General features: G+C 41.5%; 1 protein-coding gene across 6 annotated transcripts in view; it reads right to left on the reverse strand.

Annotated features, from left to right (window-relative positions):
- Positions 1-27,616, reverse strand: part of MEF2A (myocyte enhancer factor 2A) — a 147,658-nt gene that overhangs the window by 96,221 nt on the left and 23,821 nt on the right. For 2 of the 6 annotated variants that reach the window (XM_067555601.1, XM_067555605.1), the window contains exon 2: positions 11,540-11,749. In XM_067555601.1, coding sequence (XP_067411702.1) covers positions 11,540-11,593 — 54 coding nt within the window. In that variant the 5' untranslated portion in view covers positions 11,594-11,749. Of the gene's footprint in view, positions 1-11,539; positions 12,164-27,616 lie in introns of those variants that run through there. The other 4 variants (XM_067555600.1, XM_067555603.1, XM_067555602.1 and 1 more) reach the window with 4 other exon arrangements.

A 27,616-nucleotide genomic window follows, 5' to 3' on the forward strand; every position in this document is an offset into this window, starting at 1 on the left:
AGGGTGTGGAATGGACATGAGCAACCCATCTCGAAGAACAACAGTTACAAGGTAAGTAACCGTTCATTCTTCGAGTGCTTGCTCATGTCCATTTGCAATTTAGGTGACTTACCAGCAGTGTCTCCGGTGGTGGGCAGGAGTTCAGGGACATGACACTTGAAGGACCGCTCTACCAAAGCCAGCATCATCCTGAGCTTGCTACATCAAGGCATAGTGGGACATGAAGGTATGGTCCGATGACCAGGTGGCTGCCCTGCAGATGTCCTGGTTGGGGACATGCGCCAGGAAGGCCGCAAATGATTCCTTCGCTCTCATTGAGTGGGCTGTCAAGGACACCAGAGGCACCATTCTGGTCTGCTCATAAGCTCAGATACAGGCTGTGATCCACTTTGAAATACACTGTGAGGAAACTGGCAGTCCCTTCATCCAGTCCACAACCGCCATGAAGAGTTGCACTGGACAACTAAAAGGTTTGGTTCTGTCGATGCAAAATGCCAGAACCCGTCTCACACTGAGGGTATGCAGATGCCTGTCGTCACTGGAGCTATGAGGTTTAGGACAAAAGACCGGAAGGAAAATATCCTGGTTAAGGTGAAACTGAGAGACTACCTTAGGGAAATAAGGCCAGGTGTGGGCATAGTTGGACCTTGTCCTTATAAAACACCAGACAGGGGGCTCCGATGTTAATGCTCTGATCTCTAAAACTCGTCTTGCAGATGTAATAGCCACCAGGAAGGCGACCTTCCAGGATAGGTACATAAGGGGAGCACAAAGCCAGGGGCTCGAAGGGGGGCCTGCTGAGTCTGGAGAGGACCAAATTCAAATCCCATGGAGGAGCAGGGTCTCTTATTGGTGGGAAAAGCCTTTCTAATCCTTTAAGATACCTGGCCATCATTTTGTGCGAGAAAACTGTTTTACCTTCCACCAAAAGGTGGAAAGCAGATGTGGCCGCTACATGGACCTTAACTGACGAGAAGGGGAATTCCCCTTGTTTCAAGTGGAGCAGATATTCCAAGATCGTTGGGACTGATGCCTCCGTCGGGAAATGCCACACTCGGCTGTCCAGCAGGTGAAGCATTTCCACTTAGCCCCGTAGGCTGATCTGGTAGACTGCTTTCTGCTCTCTAAGAGAACGTGCTGGACCTGGGTTGAGCAGGCCTGCTCCTCCCGACGAAGCCACAGAGCATCCATGCAGTCAGATGTAGGGAGGCCAGCTCCAGGTGGAGCAGGCAGCCTTGATCTTAGGACAAAAAGGTCTGGTCGCAGAAGAAGGGTCCAATGCCTGGGCCCCACCAGCTCTAGAAGCATCTGGAACCAATCTTCTCAGGGCCATGCCAGTGCTACTAGGATGACCAGTGCCTTGTCTCTTCACCTTCAGGAGGACCTTGTGGATCAGAGATATTGGCAGAAAGGCATACATGTGGCTCCCTGACTAGGAGAGGAGAAAGGCGTCGGTGATGGAGCCTGCACTGAATCCCTGACAGGAACAGAAACGATGGCACTTTCTGTTGGCCCTGGTGGAGAAGAGATCCACTTGGGGCTTGCTCCACCTTTGGAAAATGCGAGCTGCCATCTCTGGATGGAGGGACCACTTGTGGTGAGAGCAGAAGGACCTGCTGAGACGGTCCACCAAAGAGCTGTTGATCTCTGGGATTTGCACTGCTACCAGGTGAATGCTGTGACTGATACAGAAGTCCCATAAACACATGGCCTCATTGCACATGGCTGGGGACCAGGCCCCACCCTGTCTGTTGATATGGACAATATGGCCTCCATGTACTATGAGTATCATGACTTTGCTGGTAAGATGTGATAGGAAAACTGCACAGGCTAGATGAATTGCTCTGTGCTCCTTGATATTGATGTGTAACGCCAGTTCCCCTGAGATCCACATGCCTTGGGTTTTTAGGGAACCGAAGTAACCTCCCCATTCCAGGTCCGAGGCATCGGAAACCAGTGTTACCAACGGCTGGGGTTCCTTGAAGGGCATTCCCAAGAGCCCTGATGCAGTACTGTCTACCACTTTAGGAAGTAAGTATTTCTGGAGGAACCCGAAATAGCCTGTCTAGGTGATGCCTGACTGGAGAGTACACCAATGCCAACCATATCTGGAGGGGTCTGAGGTGCAGTCTGGCATGGGGAACCATGTAGGTGAAAGCCGCCATGCGGCCTAGGAGGTTGAGGCATCGTGAGAGGGTAGATCAAAATGCGAGTTATAATCTCTGTTATTGCCAGGAACCTTTCCTCTGGAAGGAATGCTCTGGCCTTGGTAGAGTCCAGCATCACCCCGATTAGTCCCTGTGCAGAAGATAGAGTTTGTGTCAATTTTTGCTTGTTTATTAGGAGGCCTAGCACCTGGCACACATTCCAGGTAATCGTGATGCTGGCCTGTACTTGAGACCTTGACCTGCCCTTGATGAGCCAATTGTCCGGGTAAGGAAACACCTGCACTCCTCTCCTCCAGAGGCAGGCCACTACCACCGAAATGCACTTGGTAAAGACCTTTGGTGTCATCGAGAAGACAAAAGGAGCACCGCGAATTGGTAATGGCGGTCTTCTACCATAAACTTTAGGAACCTCCTGTGACCAAGGAAGATTGCAATGTGAAAATAGGTGTCCTTTAAATCAAAAGCGATGTACCAGTCACCCAGATCCAGAGAGAGAATGATGGTGGCTAGGGAAATCATATGAAACTTAAGGCACCTCAACAAGTACCTCAGAAAGCTAAAGTCCAGGATAGGCCTCAGTCCTCCTTTTGCTTTTGGAATCAAGAAGTAACGGGAATAAAATCCTCAACCCTCTAGGTTCCAGGGAACCTCTTCTACTGCACCCACCTGCAAAAATGTTTGCACATCCTGATTGAGGAGTTGCTCATGAGAGGAGTCCCTGAAGACGGATGGGGAAGGAGGGTGGGAGGCGGGAGTGAGGCAAACTGGAGGGTATAACCGATAGCCACCATGCTGAGCGCCCATCGGTCCAATGATACAGTAGCCCAGGCTAGGAGAAAACAGGCTAGATGAGAAAAATCAAAAGGGAGGTTGGATCCACAGGTAAAACTGGAAGGTTGCTCTCGGGCTCATTTTCAGAAGACCTGCTTTCCACCCCGATTATGGCAGCTAGAGCCTGGTTAAAGACCGGCAGGTGACAAGCAACCCTGGTGACTTTTGTATCCTTTGGTCCTGCAGGGACTCTTAGAAGAAGAAGAATCTCCAAACCACTGTTGATGCTGGGGCTTGAAGTGCCTCCTAGATGAAGACAGGGTATATAGGCCAAGGGACCGCAGGGTCGCCCTCGAGTCTTTCATGCCATGCAGGCTAGAGTCATCGAAGGGGAGATCCTGGATCAATTGCTGGACCTCCAACAGGACTCTGAGGACTTCAGCCATGAAGCCCATCTCATAGATACTGCCGAGGCCATTGTCCTGGCTGCAAAGTCCACTGCATAGGAAGCCACTTACAAGGACACCCTGGCTACCGATCTCCCCTCTTCTAAGATGGCCTCGAATGCCTGTTTAGAGGAGGTGGACAATGAGTCAGCAAACTTTTCTAGCGACTGCCAGATATTGAAATATCTTCCCAGCAACGTCTGTTGGTTTGCTACTCGTTGCTGTAGGCTAGCTATGGAATAAATTTTTCGACTGAACAAATCCAACCTTTTTGCCTCCTTATTCTTAGGATTCAAGCTCACTTTCCCCTGTCTGTCCCTTTCATTGGAGGCAGTGACCACCAGGGATCCTGGTGTAGGGTAGGCGTAAAGGTATTTGAATCCTTTTGCTGGTAAGTAATATTTCCCCTCTGCCCTCTTTGACATGGGGGGCAAGAAGGACAGGGTTTGCCACAGTGCTTTGGCCAATTTAACCACCCCCTCATGGACCAGGAGGGCCACTCTACTAGGAGCTACCGAGGCCAGTATCCCAAAGAGTTCATCCACTGGCTTGTCCAATTCCTCTTATTTTGAGACCCAGGTTGAAGGCAACCCTTTTCAGTAGATCTTGGTGCGCCCTGAAATCATCCAGCGGCACCGCCAAAGGAAGTCCCACCACTGCCTCTTCCTACAATGAGGAGGAAGAGGCTAGTAGCTGAGGTGAGGACGGGACCTCTGCTCTGGATGGGGTGGTTCCCCCCAGACTCGAGGCACATGAAATTTTGTGGTCAGTATCTGTGTCCAGGTGTGGTGCCGAACTCTCAGGGATGGAGGACTGCGGTACCGATGTTCCTGTCACGGAACTGGCATGCAGAATCCCACAGGGAAACCCACACCAGCAAGGCCACCCCCCCATTGGCATCACCGTAGGGAAGCCGGGCATTGGGGCTGGCGCTTGCCTCGTTTGAATAACCTCTTTGCTGTCCGAGGATGAGGTGCCACTATCCGACAGCCAGGGTGGTGCCGACTCGAATATCTAACGGTGCCATGTGAAGTGTGCCAATGCACCAGCACCAACAAGTGGCACAGAGAGCCTGAATGATGGGCACAACAGGACCAGCTCTGGTCTTTAGGCTTCTTGTACGGACTAGGAGAGCGGGATCGAGGCACCAGGGAAACGTGCCATGAGTCCAGCGACCTGTGTCGCTCTGTGGCCCCACAGCGGTGATCTGCCTGGTGCCAGTCCTCCAGAGACCAGTGGTGGGAGCCTGGTCCATCGCTGTCCTGACCCACAGAGTGTGGCCTTAACTCCAGGGATCGCCTGCGCACCAGTGAACAGTGCCTGGGTGACAGGGACTGCCGAGCAGATCAGTTAGCCGGCTTGCTCCTCGAAAGGCTGCCCATTGTGCCGGTTCTGAATCTCGGTGCAGCGGCCTGATGTCCCTTGGCGTCGGTAGCACAGGCATTGCCAGGAGGGCCTTCAATGCCTGGAAAGCTTCTGGGGTCGACGGCACCACCAGGCATTGGGGGCCCCTACTGCTAACTGGAGACAGCGGGGGGCCTGGTGCCGAGGTCAACGCAGCCAGTGGCGAGGGACCCTTCTGAGGCAGGAAAGACTGGCAGCTTCTTTGGTACCAGGGATGGTGATCATTGCCGAGAGGATGAAGAAAGCGCTGGAAGGTCACTGTGCACCGAAGCCGTTGTGCTCAGTGCTGCATCTGATCTGCCAGGCTCTGACACCAGTCTAAGCACCGATTCAGTCAGGATGGCCTTGAGACAAATAGCTTGGTCTTTCTCAGGGCTGGTTTACACTTACCTGGAAATTCGGTGGAAGTCGATGGGAGTTACGCAAACTACACAGCATAGTTTGCCTGACTCATGTCGATTGCTTCCGCGCACTGTTTACACTGTGCTGAGCCGACGGGAACAGTGTTCCCGTCAGCTCAGTGCTACACTGCTTGAGGGGGTGGACTTATTCAGTCGACTTCCAGATCGATTAAGTGGGTCTCACTGACTGCTCAATCGATCCTGAAAGATCGATCTGGCGGCGGCAATTTTGCCGCCGTCAGTGTAAACGTAGCCTCAGTCCATGGGTGAAAATTTGTACAGATTTTGCACCTCTCACAGATGTGCACTTCCCCCAGACACTTTAGGCAACTTTGATGCGGGTCGCTCCTCAGCATAGGCTTCTTACACAAAGCACAGGGTCCCCAACCCTGGGACTCTAACAACTGAAGTACTAGGATTAACTACTACAAAACAATTAACTATATACACTAGCACAACGAACAAACCACTAGGTTTAGCAAGAGAACTTGTGAAGGCAAGAGGCATTCCAGCACTGTCACTGGCAGCAAGAAGGAACTGAGAGGGAGAGGGAGCCAGCAACGCCTATACGCAGGCGCATGTGCACGCTGCTGCAGGGGGTGCTAGAGCCGGCTTGTATGGGTACCACTAGGGGAAAAAGTTTCCTGGCACCAGTGAATGTGACGCACGTGCACACACCTAAATTGGGAATGGACATGAGCAAGCACTCGAAGAATAATTTTTTTTTTTTTTGGTTTAAACACAGACCTATTTGAAGTGTATTTTCAAACCATACACATTTAGATGAATGATTGTTTGAAAGGATTTTAGAGTAAGCAAACAGGGTGAGGTACAATCAGATTTTTCCAAAAAGATAAACTTCGTGGAAAATTTGACAAAGTAATTTTAAAATCGGTTTTACAAGATTTATGCCTACCTATAGAAAAACACTGAGCACCACCCATAAAACTATCCTATTAAGAATCAGACAGCATCCAGACAGCTTATCCAGTCAGGATCTGTTTAGTTTGGGGGGGGGGGAAGAAATGACATGAAAAAAACACAGAAAATGTTTTAAACAGAACTCCAGTGCTTCCTGCTTCTAGACCAGGGCAAAAATATTGCAAGAACAGCTTTCTGGTATTCCAGCAACTCCACTTCCCGCCAGAACAAGGCTGTTCTTGGAATAGGGGAGGAAGAAGAGAGGGAAGAGAGAATTCTGCACTAAAGTTCCCAAAAGTGGTATGGAAGAGACTAGAAGGAGAGTAGGCAGGGATTCTTCCATGCATATAGGCCCTCTCTTGACAGCCAAAAAGAGTGCACTTTTCAATCATCTTAACTCAGCTGATGAAAAGTCTGGTTAAAATACAGCATAATACACTGGAAGCTGTTTTAGCTGGCTGTGTTGTAGCAGAGGCTACCCCTCCCTCCCCCCATTTTGAAGTCTAATTAAATTATGTCAACTGGTTCAACTCCATCCAGTAATTCAGTGGTTTTCAAGTTTTTTAGGCTGCATACGCCTTTCCAAATAAGGTAATCTACTACATACCCCCATCTGAAATAGCAATCTAATCACAGGTATATTATGACCCTAAGTCTTACTAAATAAAATGCATTGCCCGCCATTACAGGATTTTTCTCGTGTACTCCCTGACGAAAGCTAACGTACCCCAGTTTGAAAACCACTGCAGTAACTTACTGACATGTTCAAAGATTTCTAGTAGGTGAGACAGGACGTTTCTCTGCTAAACCATGCTGGTTAGACTCTTATTACATCATGATTTTCCAACTGTTTTATTATTATATTTTAAAATCATCACTTCAACCAATTTACCAGGTGCAGATGTAAGGCTTACTCGTCTATAATTCTTCAGATTACCCTACAGTCTTTTTAAATATAGGTACAACTTTTGCTGCTCTCCAATTCTCCAATACAGTAACTGTTTTTTATTAGATACTGGATACTTTTGTTAGGAATTCAACTACTTCAAATTAAGCTCTTTTTCAGAACTATTGAATTTACAGTTCCTGGATCCAGTGACATTACTTTTTTAAATTATGATTTGTTCCAGTACCTCTTCTTCTGAAACTTCAAAGACTATTACCAGAAAAAAGCTGGTCTATATCTTTCTGCTGTTACTATTTGTCAGTCAGAAGGCAAGCTTAACATGGTTTGGGGATGTTTGCATTGCCTTGAGAGGCTGTGTGGCTCAGTAGACAAATTCCTACCTATGACCATGGGCAAGTCATTTCATCTTTATTTCCCTTCTCACCCTTCCCTTCTCACTATCTTTTCAACTTAAATTCTAAACTCTTCAAGGTAAAGACCATCTCTTACTCCATGTTGGTATAGTGTCTAGCACTCTAGGCACCACTATAATGCGAATAATGAATAATAATAAGTAAAGATTCTACTTGTAATACAAAATCTGAAATGGCAAAATACTAATTCCTTACTTGTAAGTGTCCTTTTAAAAAAGTGATCCATTTTTCTAATGTCTACAAACCATAAATATTCCACAAAATACATGTTCATATTTTCTTAACACAAGAAAGTTAACAGGTTCTTCAAGGTGATTCCAGTACTGATTCAAGAAGAGGGAGATTGGATAACAAAAGTAACGCTTTGATATCTACTTTACTGCACTTTATTCCCTTTAGCTTAATGAATATAAATGCCCTATAGCTTGTTTAAACAGATAAGAGTTCTTAATGACTATAACAAGCATATCATGTTAATTATAATCCTCCAGAGTAATAGTCTGTACAATCCGTTTTGAACTCAGTTATAATCCTATATAAAAGGAAACACTTCTGAAGAGAAAGAATTTTCTCCTCCTGTGCAGTTATAAAAAAATCAGGCCATGTAAGTAAAGCACTACTATGCTCTACTCATGTTTCTAAATGATTTAAACACTAACAGCCAGGTCAGGATTTAATATGCATATTCATGAATGATTCACTAGCCAGTTATGATAGAGAAAAACACAAACATGATAGTTCACTACCGCACTACGCTCTCTGGTTACAGTTAAAATAAGTCCTAGATTCCTTCCTTTAGTGGATTCCTCAGAAACCAAATAAACATATACCATATATTTTATGCTTCATATGGCACACTGGTATGACATGGAATATGACATAGGTGCACAAAAAACTGAGTTGCCTGACAATAAGAGTTACTTTAGAACCAAAGGATTTTGGAGCTTTGATTTTTTGTGGAATACAGAGAAATCAAGTGAGAGTCCAGCCTTGCACCAAAGCCTCAGACATCTTACTAGTTACTACCACAAACAATGCTAACGCCATTTGGAGAGGCCAGCCAACAGATCAGCCAAGAAATTAATCTGAGAGTCAGAGCTAAATCATCTAGATTTAGCATCAAGGAAGGCAAACGCACAAGTGGCTAATGTTTGGAATATAAGCAATGCAAGAAGGCAGAAGGCAGGAGCCAACTAGTCTACCATATAACAATAAATCTTAGATTGCATTGCTTTTGAGGTAAAGAACCTACAAAATGTATTAGGACTGAGTGTATGGCTTATTCATGGTTATACAAGCAGCAAGGTTGGCTGGCATAAATTTGATTGCAAGAACTGAGATGTAAGTTAACATACAGCTCCTCTAGGATTTCAAACAAGAGGAACAAAATCAAAATGAACAGCCGGAAGTTATTAGTCTACTTTAATATGTGTACTTAAGTGATTTATCTACATCTAAACATACAATAGTTGTGTGATTGCAGCTAATCTTTGGCTTTTGTTCAAGTTCCGACAGTACCTTCCTCGTTATTTATAGTCAGTGTAACTATTTTTAACGTTAGTGTCTAGTCTAGGGTTATCCAAAAAAGTTTAAAAGAATCCTAGATGAACCCCACCAAAAATTAGAGTAGTTAAAAAAGATCTAGTGCAACTGTGAATGAATATGTGAGAGCTCCCTACTTCCCCATTATACTTTCCCTAACCCAAATGGGGTTCTGTACCACACATGGTAGGAGTACCACAACAGACAACCTAACCTGAGATGTTTAATTGGAACACACTGTAACAAGTTGTATCAATCACAGCATAAACAAGAATTTTCAGTTTCAGTTTTATAGTATTGTATCTGTAGTATTGTTAGGCTGATGTATGAAACTGTGCAGTTTCTTGAGGATCTCCAGGGTAGTGATAGTGTGAGAAAGGGACTAGAGTTGTAACTGGGCTCTACATGAGAATTTTTTTCCATTATACCAGTATAATTATATCATTATAGTTAAGTCACTATAGTTATATTGGTATAACACTCCGTATGGACAATCTTATTACAAAATAAACATGGCTTTTTTCAGATTAGCTTAAATCACCTCCAAAAAGTGACCTATTTTTAACTGGAAAAAGTCTCTTTCATACCAGACTATAAAATGTCTACATGGGAGTTATACTTGTATAAAGTAAGTTGCAAATTTTAACTGCAATAGTTTTACAGCTATATGTTTCCCATGCAGGCAAGTTGTGAGAGTTGCCTGAAAGACCTGCTCACTGTTTCCTCAGGCTCAATAGTTACCATTTACCTAGAAGCCTACCATGCTGGTTCAGACCAGTGATCCCTGTAACACAGTATTCTTTCACCAAACAGTAGCTAGTAGCATATGCATTGAAAGGAAGGTGCCTGAAATCCTGCAGGTATATATCCCTCCCAAATTTTTTTTTTTTTAAATTATGCTAATTCTGGATATTCCTGTTATTTATACAAATGTCTAATCCCCTTTGGAATCCCATTTCTTCTCAAATGACATGCTGTGGCAATGAGTTCCACGAGCTAACTGTGTATGGAAAAAAAATTATTTTTATCAGTCTTCAATTTGCCACCTTTTCCATTTCATTGAATGCTTCCATGTTCTTTTATTACACAAAAGGGTAAACAGGAGTAACTAATCTACTTTCACTATGACATTCTCAGAAAGAGCACAGTTCAACACACTTTTATTTGTAATCATGCCTTTTTCACCCTTCAATTTGAGGAATTTATCCCCTGTGGAGTTGTCTACTTCAAAGGCACTACTTGCAGTCATATGACTGAAGCAGGGACCAGCACATACCTAAAAATCACAGTTGATGAGTGGCTAGATTTGTTTCACCTACAGACAGCAGCAAGCAGTTTCAATACATACTTTCTGAATTAGTGTAACAAGTGTACACAAACAACTGCACTACAAGATAATTAACTATAAGGGTTGCTCTTTCAAACAACCATCAGTAGCATCAAGAAAAAGATTTTTCCAAACTTCTGTAAACTAACTATCAATGTGTATGTCCCAGTGCACCATTTAAGCAGGGCTATTGGTTATACAGTAGAACCTCAAAGACATGAACACAGTGGTAAGGGAGGTTGTTTGTAACTGAACAAAACGTTATGGTACAGTACCCTGCAGTCAGTGTCTTCCAGCTGAGGCTGGAGAGATCTCCGCAAAGGTGGCACCTGACAGCACTGCCTGGTTTGCAAGCAGCTCCCTGCCCTAATCCTGTTTCTTCCCTTTGAGCTGAACTGGGGTGGTGGGGGGGCCTACCCCACACCCTTGGCACTACAAGCCCCAGCCCTCCGCCACCTCTTCCCAGGGCTCACCCTGCTCAGTGCACTGCCTGCCATGCTCCAGGGGCAGCACATGGCAGGGGATTGGTGCCAACCGGCTGCCAGGGCCCCTCCCTCCGCCCCTTGCACTTTCAGAGATGCTGTCAAGATTCAGGAGTTCTGCCATGGACAATGCTTGGGCTGCATCGGTGCACAGGCTGTGTCCCTTTAAATCTCCTCCAGAGCACAGCTGACTCCCACTCCAGCTCCAAGCCAGGCTTTGGCTGCAACCTTCAGTTCCTTGCAGCATGGGCAGATTTCTTTCCCTGGCTCAGAGGGGTGGCCAGATAGGATGAAAACAGCTTCCCCCTCCAAATGGCGTGAGGTGGGAGGGGGTGAAACAGCGCCCTTGACTTACAGGAACAGTGCAGACCCCATGCTGTTTCTGCTCTGCACAGTATTTGCCTTCTTCCCCCTTGCTGCTGCCTGGCTTACAGTACTTCCAGTTTCACAGAGCATTCGGTTAACCTGTCAGTTCGTAACCCTGGTGTTCATATCTTTGAGGTTCTACTGTATTGCAATTGTAGAACAAATTCACAACTATTTCTTGCCAAATAAATACTGAAATTATCTAAATTTAAAGGTTAATATAAATTTGTATTCTGGCAATGCCTTCAATGTGCTATCAACAGACACAAGACAAACCCCATCTCCAGAATAAACTTATGTTACTCAGGTGAAAACCCACACACAAATTTTCCACTCCCATTTGAAAAAGAATCTATCATGAACTTGCTCATGTGGAAGCCTTGTTTCTCACCTGTCTGTTCCGTTCATCCATTATTCTCGTGATTTGAATTTTCTTCCTCCCCATTGTCACTCTCTCCTTTCCTTTCCCTTTTTTACAATCCAAAAAACACACTAATCCAAGAATTCTCACTCTTCAATATCCTAACACATGGTACACCGCTCTTTTCCACTGTTTTTCTTCCACCCGACAAAAAGGTTGCTGCTTCTTGTTACAAAAAACCTGAAACAAAAAGAAATACTGAAATCATTTTGTGCTTTCAATATTTTCAAAGTTACAGATAATTTCACATAAAAAATAGTGTTTGCACATTCAAAGTAGTTCTCGTTAAGATGAACCAACTCCTCTCTCTCTAGTCAGAAATTACTATCATGCCAAACATTCAAGTAATAACAATAAATTAAGCATTTGAGCTATTTCACAGAACCTAAGGCCAAGAGTCAAAAATGATTTCGGGTACTCCACATTGACACCTTAAAAAAAGGCCTGATTTTCAGAGGGTGCTCAACCCTCTGAAAAATCAGTCTCTTTCAAGGTGTTTACATTTGAGTACTCAAAAACTGGGGCACCCAAAAAAAAAAAAAAATCCACTGGCCACTTTTGAGAATCATTATTATATGGGGTTTTGAGAAACTTTTTTTTTTTTTTTTTTTTTTAAATTAAAGATAACTTTTTCAAATGTTGTGTCATGGACATGTGACAAGCCTTTAAATTAAGCTTTTTGTAAAATGTATACAAGCATAGTGACTTGCTTAAGGATGTTTGGTGTTATTTCACCTTCTGAACAAGCAGTCAATCTGAAAAATAAATTTTCCATCATTATTCAAGCTCTGACTGTTGGAAACAAAAATTAAGTCTACTTTTTCAGCTTTGATTAATATCAAAATTAAAATCATGCCTCTTGCAGCACTGTTGGTTAGAGCTCTTTAGCACACATAAAAACCAAGGGTCTTGCTCCTCAAAGAGCACATAACTGAGTCACAACTAATATAATCTATAGAATCAAAAAACAGACAAGAAATCACATTGAACTTGCTGGTAAGGTCAGCTAGAGAAGGATTAAGAATAGATATTCTGCTGCAGAAATCATTTTGTCACCATATGTTAATAAGTATAGGGAATAACAAACAATTAGGAAAGAATTGGAGCAATGGATTTAAAATACTCTGATACTACAGGGTTGAGGATACCTAAAGAAAATAACTAAAAAGATAAAATGCAGTAATAAAACAAAGCACAAAAATGACAAAAAAGGCTTAAAAATAAAAATTGAAATAAAATTACTTCCATTTTTATTCCCCCCCTCCCCCATTCTTTTTTACATTCCTTTTTATTTTAGTCATTGGCTATTAGACTTTACTAGTTTGATATAAACCTATGTATTGCATTCTTCCAGCCATTTTTTTTTTATCTAGATTATAACTTCTTCAGCACAGGGGCTATTAGTGTATGCTTATGAAGCACTATCATGCTTTTGAGTACCATATAAAAATAAATCAAGTTTTTGGTATCTTCATTTAACACTATAATTTATTTTCCCCAAAGGAGTATTTCACAAGTATGGAGATGCTGATGAATAGCTGAGAAATTCTCAAGGTTATGTTCACTACAGTAACTTGCAAATTTTCACACATCTACTAACAAGCCAATTACCAACAAATTCTCATATTTAGAAAGATTTGCAGTGGATGCGCATAAACTGCAAGGGCAACAAAATCAGACAAATATTTTAGAATCACACATGAACAAGTGATTTATTTTTAAGTACCCAAGCATTGCTAATAGACAGTTAGCTAAGTCTTGGAAAACTATGCATTAATACTGTAAACTTGTGAAGATGTTTCTCCCCCAATCCTCCCATGTATCAACCAAACTGTAGGATAAGACAAGACAAAGTACCAGGAAAGCAGTGGAAAAGAGATTTAACTTCTCCATTAACAACTGTGTACTAAAATGTATTACCCAACTTGTTTGCAGTGTCGTCATAACTGTGTTGGCCCCAGGGTATCAGACACACAAGGCGGGCGTGGTAATATGTTTTACTGGACCGACTTGTGTTGGTGAAAGACACAAGCTTTTAAGCTACCCAGATGTAAAGAAGAGCTCTGTGTCTTTCACCACAGAAGTTGGTCCACTAAAAGATATTACCTCACCCACCTAGTCTCTCCAATACCCAAACTTGTGTAATTGAGAACACAAAACTTGAATTGGACACAACTCATATTCTAAAGACCTATTAATTGATAAGTGTGACAAGAGGTCAAAATAGTCTCAGTCTTGGATTTGTAATCTTCTCCAACTTCAGAATCCAAAATACCTTTTGAAACTGATCCCTACATATTTTAAGATGACTATCACAAATGCCCTATCCTTTTAGCCAGGTGCAGAAAATGGTGCAACCATGCCACAAACCATCTCATAGTTAATAAGCAGCGACAGAAAGAGGCAATTAGTCACAAACTGCACTTCACAATGTATTCACCCTGTGCAGAGTATAGAGCCATGACATTCTGATGCTGATGCAGCTTAAAAAGAATAGGGGGAATATCAAGAGCAGGAGATGTCATTTTATATTTTTCTGACATCAACCGTCTCCCCTGTTAGAATACCACTGAATGCCCAAGAGACATAATATTATATAATATTTAATTTTGACTTTGATCTTCACAGCTTTTTTTTAAATGAGCGGCAGTATGGGCACCAACTTGCCAATAATTGGGAGGGCTGCAGGTAACAGGAAAAAAAATCAAACCCACCCAAACCCCAAGACCACAACCTAGTCACAGGAAAAGCTCTGGAACCAAAGTAAGGGGGAAAACAAAGTGAAAAAATGCATCTTGCAACAGGACTTAAAACCCCTATCAAATTCAGGCAGTCGTTGAACTGTAGGGAGCATGTTCTTGAACAGAGAGCTTTGCAGTCATCAGCAATACCATAAATTTATTGGATAGCAACACTGGAGAAATTCCTGCACTAAAAAAAGTGAGCTGGAAACTCACCATACAGAATGAGGGTGGGGAAGGGTGGAATGGAACACTGACAAAAATTTAAGCAATAGTTTCAAAACCTTTATATTTTATAACTCAGTTACAAAGACAAGCACTGCATTGGGTCACATTCAGCGCTGTCTTCTTAAATCTGTACACAGCTTTAATACCTCTACAAAGAATATCTATTGCTTACAGCCTAAATTCTGGACCCAGGCATAACCCAAACAACTGGGCTCCACACTAGATGTTCCTCAGAGTCTGGAAGAAAGAAATCCTTCTTCTAGACCACTGTACATCAGCAGAGACATTCTATGGCAATGGTTCTCAACCCGCAGACCAATCAGCACACAGCTGCGGCCCATGCAGCATCCTCAAGACGAAAAAGATAGTATATACATTGTGTAGATGTGGCCCACATAACTCATTGGGAGGTGCATATGCAGCCCACAATGGTAAATAGGCTGAGAACCACTGCTCTATGGGTTCTACTTATGCTGTTCAAGTAGCCTCCACATAATTTGCTCTACCACTATGCAGTAGAGAATGGCCCAAGACCTGCATGGCCTGTCACCAAATCCCTTTTATACAGCAGAGCAGGGAACCATCACAAAATGAGCTGTACAGATGGTGTGAGCATGCTTGCATGAGCTGCCCAAATTATGCTCTACTTCATCCTCAACAGAAAGACACTGGTTATGCTACAAGAAAGCAGTTACAGAGAGTGGAACAGAACTAATCCAAGAGTGGTGTGAACTACCTACTCGTCTCAGTAGAAATCATTAGAAATACGCTACTCATCTCTGGGGTAAGAACTTAATCTCTTAAAAAATTTCTGAAGCTTGGATCAACCCAACAAAAAAAAAAAAAAACAAAAAAAAAAAAAAAAAAAAAAAAAAAAAACCTTCATGAAATGAAGAGCACTGGCAGTGAACAAAAGAAAAAATTCTGGCTACTGACATTCTGAATGATCAGTCAGAAGTCCATTGACAGTATTTTCCTCTATTTTAAAAGGGTAAGAAATGCTTAGTAAACATCCAAAAGATGACTATTTTAAAGTAAACATTCTTTCGAAGTAGTCTGGAAATATTTTTCCCTCTGGGGATGAACACTAAATATGCAGCAAAACCAATATTTTCAGGCTCATTGAGACACTGTGGTCTGATGGTATATAAGACACCTTCAATGTCATCTGGTTAAAACATCACTAAGAAAATGGATCACTGGGAATTCTCTCTCAGTGGTCGTCATATTTCAATACAGTCACTTCAGCGAAGCACTGGCTTTAATTACTGCTAACCTGGCTCTCAGCATTTTTCCATCTTAACTTCTTATGTTTATTAAGCATATTTTACCCAAAAGATAAGGGAGATAAGGTAGAAAAATCTTGCATGTGGAAAGGGACCACCACTCAATATCTGACTATACTGTAGTGTGCAATGCCTTTTTGATCTGATATAAAGTTAAATACCTATTTTGGACCAGATTCTCAAGTGATTTAATCAGAGTAGATCCACAGAAGTAAATGGAACTGAGTCAGTTACCACCACCAAAGGATCTTTAATCACACGTAAAATGTGACATTCAAAATTAAAAGCTTGCACATCAACTAACTCTGCCCCCTTCCACATATGATTTACGTATCTATGGCTTATTTAGATAGCTAAATGGATACTTTGTTTAGTTGGATATATGTGCATTGCACATTAGAAAGGATATTGATCTTTCTTTATTTTTTTTTTTTTGCCAGATAGCAATTCATTTCCCCAGGTTATGTCATCAAGGAACAAAGGCCCTCCTGCAATGAATATGCACAAGGATCAAAACCGAACTTCCTATAAAAACCTTAACAATGAGTTTCCACAGTTTACTGGATTAAGTTCTCAACAAGAATATTCCACTGACAATTTATTTGCATATAAAATTTCATTGGGAGGAGAGAGAGGAGGGGAGGCGAAATGGGGAATGAGGGAGGAAAAATGGAAAAAAAAAAAAGAGGACTTTTAGTGCTTGCAAGCTAGCATGAAAGAGTCACAAGGAGCAAGCAAATCCTGTATGCATGTTTAGATTTGTGTTTGCTGGTATAGTTTCAGATGTTATGCAATACCTCTGCAGACAGAAAAGTGTGTATAATCAGAAGGCTCAAATTATCCTCCCCCCCTCCCTTACACAGTAATACAAAAACAGAGCAAAAGGCTAAATTCTAACTATACTGCAAATCCTAAGCAAAGTTAATTTAGGTTAAGTTGCTGTATTTAACAAAGGTAAAATACACATGCTACCTTGTTGGAACATTATCCCTGAGAGGATCCAGTTGTGTTTAGCATAGCAAGATGTGTCTCTTAGGAAGGCTGTTATATTATAATGAATTAATGTAGCTGGGAGCCAAAGTGCCATCTGTAGCCTATTAATGTTAATGTTGCAAGACAGCCTTCTACAGATGAATGTCAAACACTGAAAATGTACAGTGAATAATTTTTGTGCCAGCACTGATACAGTTGCTCAAAATCTCCATAAAAGCCCTAATGACAGTAGTCTAAACCGTCACTGATTAAACAACTAGAGGGTGATTTTATTTGTAAAATGTCAGTGAGTGAAGGAAGTAGATAAAGTCAACAATGTAAATACTGTCTTTACAGTATATTTGTACACGAAAAACAGAAAACTGAAAAGCTAAAAGCGACATCAAAAAAAGCACATACAATGAAATACAACTATACTTAAAATTTACATAAAACCACAAACCTAACATGTTAACTTTGAGCGTAAAAAAAGAACAAACAACATTCTTGGCATAAGGATTAAAGTTTAAGGAAAAGATCAAGTTTCTCTTTTAAAATGTTGTTTTCAATTTCATAGACTGTGCTTCAATGCCATCACAGTAAGTATCACATAACCAATCTTCCAATTACGGAGAGCACATACTGTTTCAGTTATGCCAAAATGAATACAGTGTGTAACTGGCAAAATTGTATTAAGGTAGGCATAGAAACTATGAAGATATGAGCACTAGACAGATATACAGATCAAAGGTCTGGGAAACTATCTGCATCTGCTGATTTTTTTCAAGTTACAAGGAAACTGTAGTGGTGAAAAAAATAAGATCAATGGGGACAGAACCTTTAATGAAAATTAGCATGTTAAAATAAAAGTACAGGAAATTGTACTAGAACAGCACTTCCGTAAGCTCAAGTTTTCTGATATACAGGTGCAGGATTTCGTAAGAACCAATGGAGAGATTAAATTTGTGTCAGGTGACTTATTGACAGCAGTTTATTGGAAGTTTAAATATCAAGTGTAAAACCACTCATTCTGTATTTTCTAAATTGTGCTTTTTGTTGAGATTGTGTACTGCAACTCACCATGGTTAATATACTCTTATGAACTGATGCTCTTGAAAAATTCAGAGTAGATTTCAAGTCTACAGATTAATAGTTTTGGCAACCAAAAAAACGCAATAAAACACTCCTTAAAAAACCACCAACCACAGTTATCCAAAAAGCTTACTGGATAATTTATTCAGAGCCTGGTTAAATGACACTATACAGTCACACATTAGATGTGACTTTTATAAACCAACAGACAACAACAACAACGTTGAAACAAGTCTTCATGCCACAGTGAGACATTTAGCAAACCATGAAGACGCCTACAGGTTCCTAACAAAAGATTAGTGGTAAGATTTTTCTTCTGTGGCTTCGTTAACCACTGTACAAAACTCAATCTCTTCTCTTAAAATTTAGGTACTCATGCTTGAACTCAAACCTTGTAACAATGAATGGAAAAATAAAAATGTCACTACATTAAAGAATCTCTATATTTAACAGAAGCAAGACAAAAATGTGACTGGAGGTATAGAAATCTAATTCCGATTGCTTTTTTCTAGTCTTTTACATTTTTAGTAATTTTATAGTTAAGTAAAATGCACACCATTTCTGCTTTACTAATACATTTTTATTGTTTTGTATCTACTATGGGAGTTTCTTAAACACTCATGGACATTGTCTGCTCAGAGGACCTTACAATCTACAGCCAGCCAGACAAGTAGATTAGAAGGGGAACAACCATGGGCACATTATATACAAGTTATCTAAACTCACCCTAAGCAGTATAGCAAGAATGAAGTTTGAGAATGACTTAATATGGACAGCATAGGGGCTATGCGGATGAGTTTAGGGAGTTACTTCTGTGAAGAGTGATTCAAAAAGCTTCTAAATGTATTTATAACAACTTTTGCAATACAACAGGAAATAAATGAAAAGCATTAAACAATGTTTCTAATTAAAATTATAGTTAAAAGATACTTAATACTTAAAATAATCTGGGCAGAAACTGTCTACCTCTGTGTCTTGTACAGCAACAACCACACTAAGTGCTGTACTTAAGATGACACTGACATTCATTCCATCATTAGCATTTCACTTGCATGATCTAGAATGCATTACCAGTTCCCTATTTGTTCTTTCATCTAGATTTGCTCAGTAATCTATTGCAGCACTACAATCTTTCCTTCAAAATCAAATGTATAAAATATTAGCTTCCTTTTCTGCCTTAGCAGGTTTGAACTAAGTTCTCAACTCTTTTCCTCACTTTGAGCTTGTATGAGAAAAATGTGTCTGAGCAAGTCATGTAAATTAAATGTACGAGGAACATGCAAATTATATGTCTTGTCCTTCGGAGTGTCCTTACTGGACTCTGATTTCTCTTGTGCTGCAGAGAACGCAAAACTGTGCATTTGGGTGGGAATATAAGTTCTCAAAATCTTTCGGCAGCACCCAATGCCTTTCCTCTAAGCACTTGGAGGAGGAAGGAAACAATGGCTGCTGTCTGCGATAGTCCTTTGGTTGTTCTAGGATCCCTTCATTAATATGGACAGTGATTCAGGCTGATGACATGGTACTCAGGACATCAAATGAGACTTTTCCTATATAGGAGGAGTCTCAATGTCCAGGGTCTCCTCAATTCAGGACATGAGGTTCTGGAAGGATTTAAAGTCATCTCGACAGGCTGGGTGCTAGTCACCTGGTGACAAGGAGTATTCCTTAGTAAAGATGGGGGTCATCCCTCTATTATCTCCTATTGCAGTATGGCTAGTCTAGCCAATAAAGCCACTGGGGAGCATGATTGTTTATTTTTTCTTGACATGTGGGAAGGTGGTCTGCTCCTTGACATGTGGGAGTACTGTCCCCAGTAATGCCATATGACCAAGTTCGTATATATATTGTATGGCTACTGGCCAGGTTGTGGTTGGGTGGCCCAGTGCCACTCATGCTAGTTGGGTTGGCACTCTGAAGAAGGGCTCCTGACGCCCTCCTTGGGGTCGTTATTCAATAGCAGGAGAGAGGGATCTCTGCTTGATGCCAGAAAGGAGGGAAGGAAGAATGCATCTCCTCTCTCAAGTGCAGCACCAAGGGATGGTACATAAGAGTCCCTAACAGGCCCAGTGCTGGCTGCTTCTCTGATATGGATGTCTCTTAAGCACCAAAGACATCTTTGTTTTGCTTTAACATGAGCATCAGGTATCTGGCTTCTTGTTCTGCCTGATTTCTTAACCGATTTGTGTTTATAGTGCTGCCAGTCTCTCTCTGGGAGTTCCTCTTCGTCTTGGAGGTACACTTATACTTACAATGGCTACACAAATCAGTGTTCCATTTATGAGCAGGCACAGGTGCCACCTTTACTGCCTGAGTTGGGGCAGTCAGTAGGGGAACCGGCATGGTCAGTGCCAGAACTACAGCGCTGCGGCTCTGTATAGGCACCGGGGGCTTTGCAGATGTTGAAATGATCAACATCATCAGTGCCGACTCTGGCAACGTCCTCTTTGCATTCTTTCCAATGCCCAATCCTGGAGTATGAAGAGTGCTCGAAGAAGCACTGGTTGATGCTAGCTTATCTGGCCTCATTTTCGTTGTAACTAGTGACTGTGGGTCTGAAGTAATCCACATGGACTGCTTAAGCACTGTAGGTATAAATTGAACTACATGTCCCTGGTCTCGTGGGGCCTGGCAGTGAAGGACCTACATACCTACCTACATACCTACACACATCCTCAGGTAGGATGTAGCTTTCTTAGGCAGAAAAGGCTTCTGCTGCATCTACCCCTGAAGGAGATCAGAGGACAGGCCTGGTTTGAACCCTGAGGGTTTGGACTTTATCAGAAGCACAAAATGCTTCACTCCACTGTACCTGGGAGGAAGGGGCAGAAGGGGAATGTCAACTCTTTTTTTTCTTCCTTCTTTGGAATTTTCTTGAGAGAGAGCTTAAAAACCGAATTCACCAACGTGAAACAGCCAATGTAAGGTCTCTGATGCTTTTGCGTGGCCTTATCTTGCTGCAACAGGAGGTAAAAGAACTAAGGACGGGCCACAGCTGCTCTTCTTTATGCCCTCACAGGGGAGGCACAGGGCACATGCCCAACCTCAAAGGACACTGCAATTAAAAAAAAAATCTGATGTGTGCATGCAGTGCAGCACCTACACTGGAATCCACACTGACATACCAAACAACCACCTTGGATAAACTATTAGCAGAAATACAAGTGGTTTTAAATTTCCTAATTACCACTGTCTAGAATAGTGAATGTAATTTGAGTTAATCTGAAAAAACAAATTGGATGACAGTTGAGCAGCAAAAGCAAAGATACCACATGCCATACATGCACACGAAGTGTAAGAAAAATATACACACACATGCACGTAAGAAAAGTGATTTTTGTACACTAAAAATTCAGTCTTCAATTGTGTTTTTATAGTATAATTTACCTACTCCATCCAGATCTTTAAATCCAAAGATTTCTGATAACATATGAACATGTTAAGGTATTTAGCTAGAAGATGAATCACAGCCAATTAATAAAATACATTGTTTACACACACACACTCCAAGAATCTTCTCAGAGCTCTCTCTCTCCTTATGTCCTCTGGCCTGCAATAAAGCTTAACTGTTGTGAATATGTCATGAAATAAAGAATGAAACACTGCCAAGCGCTCCTGGCCTGGAGGACACTGCACTCCCTTCTCTCTTCTACATGCAATGAATAATGACAGGTAGCTGGCAACAGCTGAGATACCAATGCCCCAGTCTTCAATTTCACCTGCATCAGCAAAGATAGAGCCTAGAAGGGACAGTATGACTAGGGCCTGATATCTTCAGCTGCTTTATTACTGTCACTATTTCGTATTTAAAAAAAGCTTCTTTCCCGTCCACCCCTTCACAAAATATACAGATCCTTTGAATATATTTACTTTGAAATATTGGTCTAAAACCCTTCAATTATCTGTTAAAATGTAAGCACTTCAATTCAGCACAGAAACATAACAAAATTTAACTCCAGCCACAAAACTTAGTGCAAGAAACTGTTCTTATCCATCCCATCCCTTCCCTTCATAGCGTTATATAGTTCTGCCCATTCTCCTCCCAGTCACCGTTGCCCTAGAAGTTTTGTATTACTGGACTAGCTAACAAAATGTACATATTACCCAACAAAACTAAAAAGTTGAAAAAAAACTACCTAGAAACGTGATCAAACAAGATTATATTAGGCAAACCTTGTGACAACAATTGAATGGATCAAATACTGAGCAAGAGGTTTCTGGTCCATGGATCAAGTTGATTGAATTAACAAAATTAACTAATGCTTAAGTTATACATTTTCTTTAATACTCAGTTGTCTCATTTTGATTGCTGGATTGTGAAAAGCAGTGCTCAGAAAGCCATGGGACTACACATGTATATTTAAACCTGTGAAATGACTGTACTCATTTACACAGTTTAAAACTCGACCACCACTCTCCCAACAGGGAAATACGTTCTTCAAGAAATCTGCCCTCAAGTACACAGTACCTGCAGTGAGAACAGTTTTCATATGCTTACTGCATAGATCAGTAGCTACTGGAATTAAAATATTACGTTGACTTCCTGGCACATCCCTAATTATTGCTGTCTGTCCAGATCAGAATTGCCCTGTGACAGACAAAATGACATCAAGTCAGATCTATTTCTTGGAACCTAGAGCAGTTTATAATTCTATCTCCCTTGAACAGACTTTCATTCCTGGACAGACACAGCTGAGATTATGATCAGTGTTCAGGTTCCTTGCAGATTCCACAAAATAAGGAGTCACCGTTTTCTTCAGAACACAGCTTTATGGTAAGAGAGAGACCCTGCACTATATGCATTTACTTCTATGGTACATGCAAGGTCCATTTCCAGGTAGTCACTAACCCTAACAAAGTTAATTACTTTGATTACTGAAGGATCTTAACTACTTCCATAGGATTTTCCCCCCTCCCTTTCCAGTACTGAAGGTAAACTACAAATTTTAAATAAAGAATGCTTAAGTACTGAGTAACTTTCTTCAAAGTTTACTAAATAAAATGCTAACAAGACTTCCAGGTTTTTGACAGCTATCCAAATCTATGTATGCTAATTGTCCACTCAGAAAATAGTGATTGTAGTCTTCTGAACAGAAACTCTCTATCAGCTCTTCCATAAACTGGAAAGAGCTGTGGCCAGTCTGCATATAAGAGTACCACTGAAAATCCTGTCCTAAACTACTGCAAAATGTAGGCACTACAAATGCAATATGAATATGCATGCATGAGTCCTACATATAACATAACATGATAGTATCTGAAATCAAAGCAAAAACAATCGATACATTGCTTGAATGAGTGACCAATGAGTTCTGCTTCTTAGCTTTAATTTAGAGTTGCCAACTCTGGCAATTTTATTACTAGTCTCAGAAGATTTATGAGGTACTCAACAGGGTACTCAGATTCTTGGTTTCAAAGCTCAAAATTTTCCTAATTCAAAATGGCTGCCATCTATCAATTATTTCAACATCATTCAAGTCAGAATGCCCTCAGCCACGATGGCCACTGTTCCTTACAGACTTTGCATCAAGTGTGACTGCCCCTAGTAAAGATGGCTGCCATTTCCCATTTTTTTCAATTGGACTGAAGCCAACCTGTCATCAGGGAAGATGTTCGTTTCTTGAACTACATAATTAGTGAGCTTCACTGAAAACCAAGGGGGAATGCAAAAAGCACAAGACAGCCTAGAAAGCAGCAGAGGGAGGCAGAGACAGGTGCAGAAGGCTGACTGAAGAGGAGCAGGATGACACTGAAGGCGTGGCAAAAGAAAAAAGTGTGAGGGTTAGGATATTGTAAAAGGAGTCCCCCTACAACCAGTCAATAGGGAGGCCAGCATTTTTACATGTGCATTTCAGGTTGAATTTTTTACCCTGAAATGCCTGCATTCACCTCCCCGCCCCCAAAGGCTCAAGAGAGATAACATTTTAGAACACAAAATACTTTATTTGAAGTCTCACAATTTTTAAACAATATTTGGGGGGACCCAGTCGTCATTTTAACAATTAGGGTTTGCAAAACTGTTCTGCTCCACCTGGAAGTATATTATGTAATGAGAAGGATCAGGAAAGGTAACAGGTTTTTTTTTTTGCATAATTTGGTATAGGCTTCATCACTGCCTTCATCATTAACTGTAGCCCTTTTCTCTCATCCTGCTCTCCAATGAAAAGGTATAGGATCCAGGGCCTTCATTTAAAAAAATTAAAATAAAAAGATGCTCTTTCCATAGTACACGCAAGACTGATGTTGGGTTGTTTCTTTAAGATTCCCTGTTGATCAAGCACTTATGCACAGATATATGCATCTCTGCTCAGACATAGCCCACTGAGTGATTTGTAGAACAAGAGGACCACCCTGACTAGAACAATGCTCTCTACAGGTACTTATGGTGGCAAGGGCAAATATCTCCCTGCTTGTTCAGTTGTTATGATTAGTAGTATTTCTATTTTAAATCCCCCCCCCCAGCGCAGAGGGGAAAAAAAAAAAAAAAAAAAAAAAAAAAACATCCTAAACCCTAGGAACTAGTTTTATCTACTGTTAAAGACATCACTGAAGCTTCCTGATTATTTTGCAATGATGGAAATAGTGAGTAATCCCAAACCATTCCTGGTTTTAAAAAGGAGCTGGTATGAAGGTCTTTGTTTCTTTTTAATGCCCACAGGTCATACACAACTTTTACCTTTTCCAGTAGTAGGGGTGTGTGTATATATATATTTTAGCATGTTTACATACACTACAGATACATGGATGAGATACTGAAGTTCTGGTGATAAGGGGAATATCTGAAATAATTCTATATAGTGCATTGTGCTAACAGTTGTCTGATGTTATGCTACACTTGTTTATTAGCTATAGAAAACATGCCTTCCACTTCAGGATTTTTTTTAACATATTTTGGGAGGCTTCTTTTGACTGTGTTGTTGGTTCATTCAAGCAGCTGTTGAACGGAAAGCTGTTCCTCTTTACCTGCAGAGATCCCCTCTGCTCAATTGAGTCTTTTTAAAAAATATATATATATAAATCTCTGGTCCTTTTGAAAAGAAAAGCAATTATAAAAATGAAGAAGTGAAATCCTGTGACTAAAATTTGTTTAAGAGAGTCATAATGGAGAGCTAACTGAAAGCAAAATTTTGAAAACATTCTGAATTCTATGTTTAGATGCATCATACAAAACCTGCTATTGGGAACAGCTCTAATATAGAATGGAGCTTCATCAGGTCCCTCTGGAGATTGCTCATCCATGCCAGAAGGGCTTTGGCAAAATATGAATTGTTGCAGCAGGTGTTCTACAGGAAGCTTCCCATGTCCTAATTCCACTGATATCGTTCTTTACACACACTTTAGGTAGGTTTTTGTTTTTGTTTTTTGCTTTTTAACTGTAGTCAGTTATGGCCAAGTACACCATCAGAGGACTTGCACACATTCAGTCAGTGTAGCATTTCAAACTTTTATATATTTTTATTTTTATTGTGAAGAACCTTTCATGTCAAATTAATTTATCAAAGTGCTGTGATTTGGCTATATTAATTTGAAAAAAAAAAAAAAGTCTAGGCCTCATCCTAAATGACTGGGTAACAACCATGATCCTCAGGATTAAAGTGTGCCTGGGGCTCCTGGAATAAATCTTTGCAGTGATGTTCCAAAAGAACAGGATGTGGAAAAATGTTGAGGGGTTGGAGAAGAGGGCCAATATTGTTAGTTCTACTTTGGTAGGTGGAAAAAATATGGAAGGAGAGCATGAGAATCCCTGAAAAAAGATGTGACCCTTCCCGTGCCTAGGGCAGCCACCTGAGAATGCCAAGGTCAGGGCTGGCTGTAAAAGAAGAGCAGATTCTCCCAACACTGGTGGGTGGCACTGAAGCCAGACTTCCCAACAGGCCACAAACTGTGCTTTTGATTCCCCACACCGGTTATCAAGAAGCCAGTATACAAATACACACAGCCCCCTTTACTGCATTCCAGCCTCTGGCTCCCAATCAGCCACTAGGTCCAGTAAAGAGACCAGTTATTTAAACTCTATGCTCTTTACTAAAAAGGTTTCCTCTGACCCCAAAGGGTCAGTCACAGCACCAGATCAATGTGTGTTTGGATCCTACCCAAAATACCACGCTGCCAGCCAATCCTTTAGTAACTAAAACTAAAGGTTTATTATAAAAAGAAACTAACGAACCATAAGAGAAATGTTAAAGGATTAGAGCAATCAAATACATACAAATGATTTGAAAGTCCATATACATCAGGTTTCTAGAAGAACTGTGGAGTTTGCAGGCTTGTATAGTCCTCTGGTATACTGAGACCCATCTAAGTACTGGATGTCCTTTGCTTCACAGCTTTAGTTCAGTTGCAGATGAATTGATCCAGAGGTAGGTTGGTAGCTGAAGCTGAATCCCGACTGAAAGACAAAATGGATTCCCCAGGCCTCTGCCTTATATACCTTCTGGCCCTGGCTATGCTGCCTGTGGAATTTCACAGGAACCAAAATGGAGTCCAGAGTCACAGGGGCAAGTCCTGGTAACTCCTCAGGTATCTCCCTGGCTTCTCCCCCTGGGCCCCTTGCACCTGGGAATGTCTTCATGGGCCATTAAGCAGGCTAGGCTATTGTCCTGCAGCCATCCTGTCTGAGTCGTTACCCAGACAGCACAATTTGAAATGCTGATATATCAAACATATCCATAACTTCCATTACACACAACACATGAACAAAAGTATTATCTTACTTAGCATATTATAACCTTTCTAACAGTACCTGACGTGGCATATCTTACATGAATTATGATTTTGACATACTGATGTCACATAATGTAATGAATATCCCTCCCCCACCCCCCCAATCCAGCCAGCATGTCAGAAAATTTCTAAGAATGGCTGTTAAACAATGACCCAAAGGACTAGAGTCTGACAGATGGCAACTGTCAGTGTAAGGTTACTTAGAACGAGGGCTCTTTCCTTGAAAGAGGCAGAAGAAAAATCTACTGGGCTTGCAGCCTTCTAAAAAAGTTGAGGTATTCCAACACAGCTGAAGAATCTGATGAAGATTGACCATCCTTTATGAAAACAGAAGAAACTTAATGGAGCTTACTATTGACTTATCAATGCAGTATTTGCATCCAACTCAGTATGAACCAATGCCATGAAAAATGCAGGCAGGAAAACTGAATGATTTACTATGAAACTGGGGAAGGAAATAGGCAGTGAAGCTACAAAATAATGGAGTACCAAAATCTGACAACTCTTTGACATGCAAATACTTCAATGGGAAATGCCCTCCCCCCAATCTCAAGGGAAGAAGGAGAGCAGAGAGAAAATGATGCTGGTCAGACAGTAGGGGAATGAACAGCCCAGAGGGGATGGGGAGAGCACATGCCTTAAAATGTCAGGGCTGGGCTCTAACTTCTCCTTAGACATTCCACTTTCCATTGGCTAAGTGTAGGGGGAACAGCAGAGCTAGTTGGCCAGCATGCTTTCCTCCCCCACATCAATTTAAACCCCCTTCCAGGCTTTTACGGTATCTTTAGTTGGTTGGTTACAACTTGCTGCCAGTTTCCACCGCAGAAAAAGGCCAAAAAGGCCAACTCCCAGCAGCAAACGAGACTCAGGATTTCACCAGTGGACTTTGGGCCTGTAGCAAAAAGGGAAACAAAGTCTTCAGACACAGGTTCCTTTCTTCGAAATCTCCACCTCCCTTCTTGCAAGGGCAGAGGATTCATAAGTGAGCTAAGTCCAAGAGGTAA

This window comes from Emydura macquarii, unplaced genomic scaffold, assembly GCF_026122565.2.
Source record: "Emydura macquarii macquarii isolate MOO-44397 ecotype Brisbane River unplaced genomic scaffold, CSIRO-AGI_Emac_v2 contig_1644, whole genome shotgun sequence".
In the NCBI taxonomy this organism is placed as follows: Eukaryota; Metazoa; Chordata; order Testudines; family Chelidae; genus Emydura; species Emydura macquarii.